Source organism: Thunnus albacares, chromosome 10 (genome assembly GCF_914725855.1).
Source record: "Thunnus albacares chromosome 10, fThuAlb1.1, whole genome shotgun sequence".
Classification (NCBI taxonomy): domain Eukaryota; kingdom Metazoa; phylum Chordata; class Actinopteri; order Scombriformes; family Scombridae; genus Thunnus; species Thunnus albacares.
In genome coordinates, this window is record NC_058115.1 from 34,378,025 (window position 1) to 34,391,174 (window position 13,150).

The following is a 13,150-nucleotide window of genomic DNA, read 5'->3' on the forward strand; positions in this document are numbered from 1 at the left end:
AATATATTTTAATATCATCCTTCATGTACATGAAAGTTTCCAGAACAATCAGGAGAGAAACAGCTTTATAGAATAATGTACAACATATAAATACTGAATATACACACACCATCATCAAACCAGTCTGTCCACTGTTAGATTCATACTGGGACCAGTTAGACTGTGTTATGGGAGGACTGGTGGACACACCTTCTACTTTTCCTCCACATGTCAGAGAGAAACACTCAACTGTTTCATGATTCACTACATTTTATTTCTCAGAGCTTCAATATATTGTTGAATGCAGGACTTTTACTTGTAAAGGAGTATTTGATGGTAGTTTTACTACTTTTACTAAAGTAAAGGATGCGTTTTATTTCTTCCACCTCTGAAAATATAAACTGTGTGAAACTGAAGTGTTGGAGGAACAGAAACATGAGCGTCTGCTGCCACCTGCTGTTCACTCACAGCATCACATCCTGTCAGAGGAGGAGCTGTTTGCTTCACTCACACTTTAAAACATGAAAACAGGAACATTTAGGCTTTAAAAAGAAATGAAGATGTTTGAAATAATCAGATCCAGTGGTGTCACTGAGCCTCAGCAGCTCTCTGTGGATCAATAAACTCCACCAGTGTTCAAATACAGAGACAGTGTTGCTGTGAAGAGAATCACTTATTAAACATACTTATATTTACAACACAATGACAACAAAGTCTTTTAATTCACCATCAGAAATCAAACTGTCTCTTCACAGCGTGTCACCATTAAAACCATTAAAACCAGTTTGTTCTTCCACTCTCACATCAGCAGTTTATCATGTGATGTACATTTATTAAATGTATATATACAGTTACAGTCAGGTGACAAATTAAAAGAAAAACCTGAATAAATAAGTGGAGAAATATAACGGATGCAGGATGGTGAAGTCATGACCCGCCCTACTCTGCCTCTGATTGGCTAGTACTCGTCGCCTTCATTGGTTGGTTTGGTTAGGTTTAGGGTAAGAATGTCAGGGTCAGCCAATCAGAGACAGAGTAGGGCAGGTCAGAGGTGCCACATTTTTATTCGAAACAGAAAATTTTGAAGAAAACAATCTTTATGGTGTAAATTTGAAGGTTTTAAAGTACTGACGTCTTTAACAGGTTTGATAAAAGCAGAAATCACAATCTGGACTTAAAGTTTTTTAACTGTCAGTAAACAGCTGATAATGTGTTTCTATGTGTTTTTAATCTAAAACTAATCAGTTTGATTCTTAAGGAAGATGATTAGGGCCACATGTGAATATTTATTAAAGTCAGAATTCTGACTCAGAGCTCATAAATTCTTCACAGGTGGCCTTAATCATCTTCCGTCAGTGAGTGTGGAGTAAACAAATAAAACATTATTCAGATATTTGAACAGATTGGTTAATGGATCAGTTTTCTTCTCACAGTCCAGGTTAATTGATTAATTATCTTACTGAATTGTTGTTATAAACAGCTGGTATTACTGACAAAATGTGATATAAATGTTAATAAATTCATGTACATAATTGTAGGAGTTCTTTATTAATCCCAAAGAGAAATTTAAGTAATTAAATGTTGTCCCAACTGGTTTTCTATCATTCTTCGGCCATGAGAAAGATGTTAAATTATATTCTATATATTAAAAACATCTTAACTTTAATTTGGTTATCACTGCAGAAAGTCTGGAAATGTCTGAGATTCTCTGCTGATACCAACTTTATTTTCATGTGACCCTCATTAGAAACCAGTTCTTGAAGAAAAATCATCCAACATGGCTTCTCAGACTTGTATTTTTCAGTTTTACATCACTGGAATGTTTTTATTCTGTTTCAGTTGTGCATTAAAAATTAAAATAAAACTATTTCCCCTGTAGAGTTGAGAATGAGCTCCTCACTTACAACTTTAATACACAACTTAAAAGTCATCTGTTTGGTCACATGATGTCGACTCAGAGAGGTGATGCTGAACAAACTGACTAATAAACTGTCTTTGATCTAAAACTCCGTGAGGCACTTTTACATTTTTGTGACAGTTTGAATTTGGAGGACTTCATTTCCCAGAAATCCTGAGCAGAAACATCTTAACTTTAAAGTCAGAGAGAAACTGAAACCGAGAACAAAATGATTGGATGTTTTTTGGATTTAAGCTCTGTTGGTTTCATCAAACTCATTTTTCCTGAAGAGATTCGAGGAAACTTCAGCACGTTGAGGATTTAAAATCTGACTCTGGATGTGGTGGAAACATCTGGAACAAGTTATTTCAGTTTGTTTTAAAATCAGATCAAACTGAAACTGTTTAAAGGGTACATTGAAGCTGCTACTTTAAAGTTTTGTTTTGCATTTTGACAGAAACATAATTTGTTGTTTTTAGGGTTAAAATGTTTAATTTTGTACTCAGCTGAGGAGAAAGTCTGTCTGTAAAATAACTTTCTGATCAAAGTGTTTCATGATTCTGTTGCCAAATAAATAAAACCTCATAAAAAACTCCAGAGGTGAAGAAAGTTTTATTTTACAAAACGTCCCAATAATCCACCAACATAAAAATTCAGACATAAAACAACAAAGTTCAACACATTCAAAGTTTCTTCTGTGTGAAGATGAAAAAAGGTTTAAAGGAATAGTTCAGTATTTAAGGAATTAACGTATTTAAAAATACACAAACACCCTGTAAAGATCAGTAATGAACACATCCTATCTGTTTGTTTAATCGTTAACATTTTGACCAGATGATGGCGCTAAATGAAAACTCAGATCAAAGTTATTATTCTTCATCCTGCAGGAAACATGAAGGTGTGAAACTCATTTAACAGCAATCTGTTCAATAGTAGTTGAGATATTTCAGTTTGAACCATTTCTACATTCATACTGCTAGCAGGAGTTATATTTTAGGACTATTTCCTGACAAACAACAGTGTATCCATCCGCTCAGGACGTCACTGAACCCGGCTGTTGTTGGTCAACCAATAGTTCCAGGAAGCAACTCTCCCAAACACCTGACACTGTTTTCTTCTTACAATTTTGTTTATCAACAAATTAATCAAAGGAGCTCCATCATGATAATCAGATGCATCCTGACTGAAGCCTTGTCACACCTGAAAGTGATACAGAGAAATTAATCTGCATGTTTGTGTGAAATATTGACGACTACGTCCTCTGACACGCATTTCTCTGTCGTCAGGAAAGTTTGTGATTGGTCAAAAAACGCAAAACGGTGTTGATTTTTTCACCCTTGCGTTTGATTTGCTTTGAAGGTTTTCATTTTAAACCCTGGTGTGATCGGACCTTCAGTTAGTTTAACTTTCGTTTGAAGTTTCCTAAATGTCCTTGAACACTGCGTCTACTCAACATGTTATTTTCCTCTGTGTGACAGTGAAGCAGCCGAGCGGGCGAGACGTCAAATAAAGCTGCAGACTGTGTAGCTTTGACTGATACATGAAGTCTGAGACTAAACCTCACATCACCATGACAACAGCTCCGAGACTTCAGCACCGGACTTTAAAACTTAAACTAAAAATAAAAAGAAACTTCCACTTATTCTAGTTTACAGTCGTCTTCTTCCCTTTCTTCTTCTCTGCTTTGGTCTGTTCTTTCTCCAGATGTTTCTAAAGAACAAACAGGAAGAAACATCTGTTTACTTCTTTTCATTCACATCAATCACTCAGCATGGACAGATGTTACAGTGTGAACGAGTGTGTTACAGTGTGAACGAATGTGTTACAGTGTGAACGAGTGTGTTACGGTGTGGACAGATGTTACAGTGTGAACGAATGTGAACAGATGTTACAGTGTGAACAAGTGTGTTACAGTATGAATGAGTGTGTCACAGTGTGAACCAGTGTGTTACAGTGTGAACAGATGTTACAGTGTGAACGAGTGTGTTACAGTGTGAACGAGTGTGTTACGGTGTGAACGAGTGTGTCACAGTGTGAACGAGTGTGTCACAGTGTGAACGAGTGTGTTACGGTGTGAACGAGTGTGTTACAGTGTGAACGAGTGTGTCACAGTGTGAACGAGTGTGTCACGGTGTGAACGAGTGTGTTACGGTGTGGACAGATGTTACAGTGTGAACGAGTGTGTTACAGTGTGGACAGATGTTACAGTGTGAACGAGTGTGTCACAGTGTGAACGAGTGTGTTACAGTGTGAACGAGTGTGTCACAGTGTGAACGAGTGTGTTACGGTGTGAACGAGTGTGTTACGGTGTGGACAGATGTTACAGTGTGAACGAGTGTGTTACAGTGTGGACAGATGTTACAGTGTGAACGAGTGTGTTACAGTGTGAACGAGTGTGTTACAGTGTGGACAGGTGTTACAGTGTGAACGAGTGTGTTACGGTGTGAACGAGTGTGTTACAGTGTGAACGAGTGTGTTACAGTGTGGACAGGTGTTACAGTGTGAACGAGTGTGTTACGGTGTGAACGAGTGTGTTACAGTGTGAACGAGTGTGTTACGGTATGAACGAGTGTGTCACAGTGTGAACGAGTGTGAACAGACGTTACAGTGTGAACAAGTGTGTTACAGTATGAACGAGTGTGTTACAGTGTGGACAGATGTTACAGTGTGAACGAGTGTGTTACAGTGTGAACGAGTGTGTTACAGTGTGGACAGATGTTACAGTGTGAACGAGTGTGTTACGGTGTGAACGAGTGTGTTACAGTGTGAACGAGTGTGTTACAGTGTGGACAGATGTTACAGTGTGAACGAGTGTGTTACGGTGTGAACGAGTGTGTTACAGTGTGAACGAGTGTGTTACAGTGTGGACAGATGTTACAGTGTGAACGAGTGTGTTACAGTGTGAACGAGTGTGTTACAGTGTGAACGAGTGTGTTACAGTGTGAACAGACGTTACAGTGTGAACAAGTGTGTTACAGTATGAACGAGTGTGTTACAGTGTGGACAGATGTTACAGTGTGAACGAGTGTGTTACAGTGTGAACGAGTGTGTTACGGTGTGAACGAGTGTGTTACAGTGTGAACGAGTGTGTTACAGTGTGGACAGATGTTACAGTGTGAACGAGTGTGTTACGGTGTGAACAGATGTTACAGTATGAACGAGTGTGTCACTGTGTGGGCGGAGCCACGTCTCACCTGCAGCTTGTCGTAGTGCGTCTGGCTGCTGCAGTGCGTTTTCTTGGCCGTGTCTTCGTTGGAGTAAAACAGGAAACAGACGCGGCAGTAATAACCCATCTTCACATGTTCAACACCTGCAGACAAATCAAACCAGCTGTTAACCTCAAACTCTGAGCGGCAGACGGTTTGACGTTGGAGGATTTCTGATGATCCAGATGAAGGTCTGTCGATAGATCAGCTGATCGCTCACCGATGGGGTTGTTGGGGTCGTACGGCGGCAGCGGCAGAGACGCCACGCTGGGTTTGTTTTCAGCAGGCGGAGCAGCCTCAGTCTGTCCGTTCTGATTGGCTGATATCTCCATCTCCTCCACCTGCTCCTCCTGTTTGACCTCCTGCAGCACAAACAACAAACATTCATCTGCTTCATTATTGGAGCTAAAACTAACATCAGCTGCTTTCTGTCCACCGGTGTCCCCGCCAATTTTTAACACATCACCATTTACTTCCTCTTTAAGAAGCCCTCTCTGGATCCCCGTTTTAAGACGTTTTAGACACAATTCGAAGTTGCCATTTTTATCAACGATTTTAGAAAAAAAAAACTGTCTCCACACAGTTGATTTCTTTTAAGAACAACAATCATTTTTAAAAAAAAAGATATGAACTTTTTTTTTGCTTTATACAGCTCTGGCTCTGGTTAAGGTCACCAATGATCCTACTCTATATTGTGGGGTCCCTCAGGGGTCTATTCTGGGTCTTCTTTTATTTACCATGTACAGGCTACCAACAAGGCAAATCATGTGTAGATGTAACGTTAAAAAGGAAAGATCTCAGGATCTCAGACGGGCAAACTCAGTATTCTCTTTGAAATTATCTTAAAACTCACTTTTATCTCATGGCTTTACTTAACTAATGGTGTTATTGTTTTTCATTATTTTATCTTTCATATTTTGGATTTGTTATCTTTGGTTTTTTTACAGTAAAACACTTTATAACTGTTTTTGTTTAGTATTGGACAGGTAATAGCTTTGACTTTTCATTTAGCGCCATCGTCTGGTCAGAGGAAACACTTCATCCTCTGGGGAACATCTTTCAATAAAGAAGTTGACCTTCCCCCGCTCTGGGTTCACATTTCCTTCCTTTAACACGAGTTTGTTTGGCTGCTCTGTAAACAGAAACATCACGTTCGAGAGTTTTCTGTAGGATGAAACCACCTGCAGTTACCACGTCTGACCACAGGTGTCGCCAAACACACCGACTTTAGACGCTGCTGATTTCAAACTGACGACTTTGACTCACATTGCAGCTCTTCTGACTCTGATCAGAAACTTCAGGAATCTTCTCTGCTGTGTTTTCTTCTCTCTTCTCTTCACGACTCTGCACCTCCTCCTCTTTCTTCTCCTCCATCTGCTCTTCCTCCTTCTCCTCCTCCTCCCCTTTCTTCTCTTCCTCCGTCAGTTTCTCCTCCTCCTCCTCCTCCTCTCCCTCCTTCTCCTCTGCTGGTTTCTTCTCCTCCTTTGGTTTCTTGGCTGGAGGTTCTTCAGGATGTTTGGAGGATTTCGGCGGCGTGCTGCTTTTTTCTCTCTTCGTTGTGCTCGGACATCGATGTCTGAAGGAACAAATAAAGAACAGATTTAACAGAAAGCAGCATTTCCTCCGGACACTAATAGATTGATAGACGTCTGGTACAAGCATCAGATTTAACTGCTGCTCAATAACACCACGGTTGCAGAGAATCACATTTATGTTTTAAGATTTATTAAGACAAAAAACAGATTGAGAGATAGTGTAGAAAAAATGCAACAAGATAGTTTGTGCAAACAAGACTCAATAATTAACCCTTTGAGGATTTTTGGGTCTCTGTAGGTCTGATATTTGTTCCAACCTGTCAGACTGTCGCCTGTTTACATCAGAGAAGTTTACTGAGAAACATCCAGGAAAATAAAGTTTGATGTTTCTTCAGATGTTTGGTTTGTGAGAGATAAATGATTTAGTTTCACAGAAGAAGAAGAAGAAACGTACCCGTATTTGAGCTGTCGGTACTTCCTGCTGACGTAGATGGTCAGACGTTTCCCGTTGAACTTCGGTGGGTTCGCTCTGTAATCTTCAGCCATCTTCTCTGCCTCCTCGGCTTTCTCCATCTCGATGAAACACTGACGACACAAACAGATAGTTTTATTATCTGAAACACGCCGGAAAACAGTTTTGAAAGTGTCGGTCAGTCCTGGTTCCGTACCTCTCTCTTGATCCTGTTGAGGAAATACTTCTTGACTTTCCCGAATGGCTGCGCGAACTTCAGGATGGCCTCGTCTGAATATTTACTGTTTGGGATCTGACCGATGTAAACCACCTTGCTGGAGCCGCACTGAACACAACACAACACAGAGTAATCAAGCAAAGTACAAACTGACATATATCATTAAAAAAAAAAAAAAAAAAAAAGTCAAGCAGCAGTGATGTTCACCTGGATGGTCGGGTAGCTCATGGAGTGACTGACTCTCACCGGTCGACCGCACACCGTCGCCGTGACGTTACCGTTGTAAAACTTGGCCATCGCTCGAGCTTCTTCTTCTGTTGCAAACTGAAGGTACGCCTGAACACGAAACAGACGTGTTTACAGATGAAACAAACTGTCCAGGACAAACAACAACCACATGTCAGTTTACAGTTTTGGGGAGAATGAGAATCGAATGACGACGTCCAACTCGCAGCACGTCGACGGAGCAGCGCAGACAGTTTCACACTTTAATAGATAAATGAGCTGCCGAGTTGAACATGTCACTCTCATGTTTGACTGAACGGCGTCTCTTTCACAACGGAAACCTGAACTCAAACGTTTCTGTAACACTTCAACATAAACATAAAGAGGTTCCATCAGTCTGTTGAAACCGGAACACGTTTAGTTTGTAGATTATAACCTTTATTTTAAAATAACTGCTTCTACAGGATCTCACGGGCAGATTTCTTGGCAAAGTGCTTAAAAAGTGAAATCTTTTTTACATATATTAGTGTTATTCGCTGTTTTGAGCCGCCACAGCAGACATGGAGGCTTGTTTTCTTGTGCGTACAACCCGGACTGGTCTACAGTAGGACGTCTGGTGTACCTCAGGTCTTAAGTCCAGCACCAGGTGTTTGACCAGTTTCCCAAAAGGTTTGGCGAGTCCCAGCAGCTCGTTGGAGAAGTTGAATCCTCGTCTGAAACCAACGATGTTGACCACCCTCATACCCTGACAGAACAGGAAGAAAATAACAAGAACAACACTTTTATCTTACTGCTCATCATCCATTAAACTAATACTAATGATACAGTATCGTACATAGAAACAGAGTGCAGATACAGACCCCTTTCCTTGTGTTGTCTGCAGAGAAGAAACACACAAAGAAGAACCGGTGTTACATTTAAACTACAGCGTTTTCAATGCTTCTTATCCAGACATCTAAAATGAGTTTATGTTGCATCAAGTAAATGGCAAAAATATTCAGTGTTCACGGTTGTTTCATATCAGGAATAATTGATCTGATTCTGAAGTAAAAGCAGTTGTGATCAGGTACCGATGGTGTCCGACTCTCTGTGTGCTTCGTCCTCGTCCTCGGCCACTTCATCCAGGGTCACAAAGTCCTCCATGTTCTCCAGGAAGTCCTGATCCTCCTGACGCCAACAAAACAAACACGATACACATCTTTAATTCTTTAGGGACTCGAAGTTCAGCGAAAAAAACTATCTCAATTTTAAAAAAGGAAATTAGTCTGATGATGGCCTGAGGCACGGTCGAAAGCTCCAGAACTACTAAATGGACCTTGAGTTCAGGTTGGTTGATATCAGCAGACATTCAGTTTCTCTGAAAGATAATTAACCAGCGATGTTTGAACCCAGACGGTCGATTTAAAACACTATTTGAACAACAGGATCCATCAGCAGATGGTTAAAAGAGTCTTTGTGGATTCTGGAAATATCTTCAGAACAACCGCTGGTTAATTATCTGTTATAGAAACTGATGGTTTCCTCTTTGACTGAATGTTAGTTGATACATAAATCAATAACTCTATCGTTTCTAAAGTGCAACTGTTTGTGCAGCAGAACGACACAAGAAACACAGAATACATAAAAAGATAGAAACACATATATAAACAGTTTAAACAGTTCAAACGCAAAATGTAAGACATTCATGTAAAAGGTATTTAGATGAACTTTTCCTCTACTGGAGCTAAAGTGGAGCTAGGCTGATAAACCAGTGGATATAAATCAGCTGACAAGAAACAAGAAATGTCAGAATACGTTTGAGGTCATTTAGAAACTGTCGCTGTTCCACAGTTTGTCCACTAGAGAGCGCTGACAGGTTGGTTTTGCCGGTATTTTGGTCATAAAGTGTTGACCAGATGATCTTTAAAGTTACTACAATTCATCCTGACGGGAAAATCAATGTGAGACACTAGTTTCACAGCGATCCAGCCAATAGTTGTTGAGATATTTCAATAAAGAACTAAAAAACTAAAACCTCATGGTGGCGCTAGAGGAAGAGTCAGCAGGATTCATCCTCAGAGGAACATGGAAATCCCTCCTATAAAACAAAAATGTTTACTTTATGGTGGCGCTAGATGAAGGGTCAGAGGATCACTGGAGTCTTAATAATATATCGTCTGTTTGGGGCCGATCCAACATGTAGATGGTGGTCAGAGTTATTAGAGTTCATCCTCTGGGGAACAAGAACGCCTGTACAAAACCTGTCGAGATATCTCACTCTAAACCACAAATGTCAGCCTCATGGTGGCGCTTAAGGAAGAGTCAGCAGGATTCATCCTCTGGGGAACATGAACGTCTAAACCATTCATATCAATCCATTGAATAGTTGTTGAGATATTTCAGTCTGAATCAGAGTGGACATCAACATCCACAGAGCTGCTAGTGTGACCAAAAAACTAATCTTAACATCCGTATCAATACAATTATTGTGTTATTGATTGTGAAACAGCTGATAGGTAATGATCAGACCGTACCGTGTCGTCAGGTAAATCTCCCTCCGCTGTCTCTGAACTCTCTCCCGGTTCTGCTCTCGGTTCTTTGACCTCCGGTTCTTCTTTGATCCCCGGTTCTTCTTTGATCCCCGGCTCGGTTTCTGTCGGCTCTGACTCCGCCCCCGCGTTGGCCTCACCTTTAGCCCCGCCCACGTCTCCAGGTGCCTCGTTGGTGACGTCGTCGCCATCAGGAACCTGCGTTTACGTCACATGTTCGTGTTCAGAAATCATTTCCAGGTTTTATTCTGTGTGTTTCACGTTTCTGACTTCCTCACCTTCTCCTCCTCTTTTATGTCTGGCTCCTCCTCCTCCTCTACGTCGCCATCGGATACCTGCTCCTCCCCTTCCTCTCCTCCGTCCTCCCCCTCCATCACACCAGACACCTCCTCCTCCTCCTCCTCCGCCGCCGCAGGCTTTGCTTTGCTCTCGTCCTTCGTCTCCTCTCTGGTCTTGGAGCTGGACGAGGATTTAGATGAGGAGGTGGTTCTGGTTCCAGAGGAGGAAGAGGAGGCGTTGGCTCCGCTGCTCCTCCGGTTTCGACTGTCTCCAGCGGACCTGCCCTGCCTGCGGTTCACACTGAAACACAGTTTGGTGTTCAGAATCAGAACCAGAATCTGTTATTCGACACGTCTGTATGAGGCTTCTTTCCTCCCGTTATATATGATTTATTGATGTCATGTTAAGCCCCGCCCCCACACTCAGGCTGCTTCTGTGCGCCGACCCCGACCAATAGCAGGCCAGGTGTAGCGTTGACCAATGAAATGATCCCTGCCTCCTTGTGGGTGCGTAAAGGTACGTCCCTTGATTCCAGTTGGTATTTATACCAGCGTCTGTACTTTTACTATAATAGCTGAATACAGTCTAATAGTAGCTGTAAAGCTCACCGACCCGCCGACGGTGAGTCACCTTCATGTCTCGGGACCGCCAAAGTAAAAGACCTCGAGTACGTTTTTTTGTTGATTACTCCTTGAATGAATAAACTCATTATTTGCAGCACTGATAATATCTTTGGCTTTCAAGTGTTGTGCGTCACGTGAACACTGTTGCTAAGCAACTAACAACAAAATGGACGCCGCTGTGTTCCTTTTTTTGAATGAAAGGTGTCGTCTTTCAATCAAAATCCACATGAAATAAATCTGTTTTCATCAGTGTTCATGTTTCAACTTGTTTCTACTTTTTAATTCTTTTTGTTTGATCTCACAACATGTAATGATTTTATTATTACATGTTGTGAGTATAACAATAATATTTTATTATTGAGCGAGAGGCGCAGCATCGACCGGTGAGGATGGTCAGAGAGAACAGAGCCGCGCTTCAACAAACTCGCAGATACTTCGGTGAACCTGACTTTGTTTTCTGACAGAATATCATATCAGACTTTAACTCCGACTACAAGGGTCTGTAGTCAGTGACGTTGTGTTACCAGTATGTTAACTTAAAACACAGTCTGGTCCCAGTTCCTGATCGTCCAAAACCATAAAGAAGCAGCGTCTAGTTGCAGTTTTCAGACTGGGAGGCTTTCGACTGTCCACCGTCACCAGCAGCGTCTGTGCAGCTCTCTAACCCCGGGATTCCACCGGGCGCGTGTGCGCCGCGTTCCGGCTCTGACGCGGTTTTGCTCCGTCCTCTGCACGGCGCCCTATTCCACTGGGAGCACGTCAGAAGCGGAGCGTCTTCACTGCGGGGAAGCCTTCCGCCATTTAAAGTCAGTTGCACTTCTACTACAGTAATTACAGCAGCCTAGTCAAAGCTTACAGAGTGCCTTAAGGCTACCGTAATTACTGCAGTAGCAGGGCAACTAAACTTTTATGATACCGCGTGCAATGCATTCTGGTTGTTGTAGGATTCACCCTTAAGAGCGTCATGGAGAATCTCACGGTAGCAGATAGTTACACACATACACACACACACACGCTCACAGTATTACATACATATAACAGCCTGTGTCAGTGCTACTGTTGTCATGGTAACCAGGTGAACGACGATATGGTGTCTGTACTCACTTGAGGGTCTTGTACTTGGTGCAGAGGTTGAGGCGGATCGGTCTCCCTTTGATGGTGAGCAGGTTCACGCTGTAATACTTGACCAGCATCTCTGCGTCCTCCGGCGTTCCCAGCTGGACGAACGCCTGCATGACGACACACACACACACACACACACACACACACACACACACACACGAAGCTTCGTCAGTAACTGGACATTAATAGATATATCATATGAGGACAGCTGCTGGTTAAACGTTCACCTGGTCCGTTAAGAAGAGATGTTTCTCCACGGTGCCGAAGCGTCCAGCGATGGTCAGCAGCTCCTTCTTCTTCTCTTCCTCTCTGGGCAGGTTGGAGAAGAAAACCACCTGGCTGCCGTGACCTTTGACCTCCCTGACAGGTCTGTCCATCATCCTGTCCGAGGACCGCTCGTCCTTCTGAGGGTCGAACACAAAGAAGCGTGTCAGAGCGTGAAGCTTACGGAGGTTCGATATCTGTTGAGGCGACGTAGCGGCTGCTGTTACCTCGATGACCAGCAGCCTCTTGGACAGGTAGAAGGTTACTGGTTTCCCGTACAGAGCCGCTGGGTGCTGCTGGTAGTAGTTCACCATGTCCTGAGCCTCCTCGTGAGTCTCCATCTCTAAGAAGGCCTGAAGGACGCAAAACACACCCGTCAGCGTTTCTACACATCACTTCAGCAGCCAGTCACACGGCTTCATCAACGGCTCGCACACGTTCCTCGGTGGTTGATATGTTTTTATGGATGAGATCAGCTGCGGTACCTTGTTCTTCAGGACCAGGTGTTCGTTCAGGCGGCCGAACGGCTCAGTGAAGGCAAACAGCGTCTTGTTGCTGAGAGGCTTCCTGTCGTACTTCACCACCACCACTCTGCTCCTCAGCTGAGGACGGCACGTTGCCTTCATGTCAGTATGACTCACATCATATGATACATGCAAATAATATGAAGGTGTTTATACTCATAGAGCTGCAACGATCCGACAGAAAATTAACCAGCAACTATTTAGATAATCGATTCATAGTTTTGAGTCATTTTTAAAGGAAAACAGTGTAAATTCTCTGATTGCAGCTTGTTAAATGTG

At 42.4% G+C, this 13,150-nt stretch overlaps 1 protein-coding gene across 5 annotated transcripts in view; it reads right to left on the minus strand.

Moving 5' to 3' along the window:
• Positions 1 to 2,469: 2,469 nt before the first annotated feature.
• Positions 2,470 to 13,150, minus strand: part of matr3l1.2 (matrin 3-like 1.2) — a 16,040-nt gene continuing 5,359 nt past the window's right edge. For all 5 annotated transcript variants that reach the window (XM_044363170.1, XM_044363169.1, XM_044363172.1 and 2 more), the window contains 16 exons: positions 12,833 to 12,949; positions 12,575 to 12,700; positions 12,311 to 12,487; positions 12,066 to 12,190; positions 10,338 to 10,638; positions 10,045 to 10,257; positions 8,602 to 8,698; positions 8,392 to 8,408; positions 8,154 to 8,276; positions 7,514 to 7,642; positions 7,286 to 7,414; positions 7,072 to 7,202; positions 6,349 to 6,658; positions 5,303 to 5,444; positions 5,071 to 5,186; positions 2,470 to 3,586 (listed from right to left, as the gene is read on the minus strand). In XM_044363170.1, coding sequence (XP_044219105.1) covers positions 3,521 to 3,586; positions 5,071 to 5,186; positions 5,303 to 5,444; positions 6,349 to 6,658; positions 7,072 to 7,202; positions 7,286 to 7,414; positions 7,514 to 7,642; positions 8,154 to 8,276; positions 8,392 to 8,408; positions 8,602 to 8,698; positions 10,045 to 10,257; positions 10,338 to 10,638; positions 12,066 to 12,190; positions 12,311 to 12,487; positions 12,575 to 12,700; positions 12,833 to 12,949 — 2,319 coding nt within the window. In that variant the 3' untranslated portion in view covers positions 2,470 to 3,520. The remainder of the gene's footprint in view (positions 3,587 to 5,070; positions 5,187 to 5,302; positions 5,445 to 6,348; positions 6,659 to 7,071; positions 7,203 to 7,285; positions 7,415 to 7,513; positions 7,643 to 8,153; positions 8,277 to 8,391; positions 8,409 to 8,601; positions 8,699 to 10,044; positions 10,258 to 10,337; positions 10,639 to 12,065; positions 12,191 to 12,310; positions 12,488 to 12,574; positions 12,701 to 12,832; positions 12,950 to 13,150) is intronic.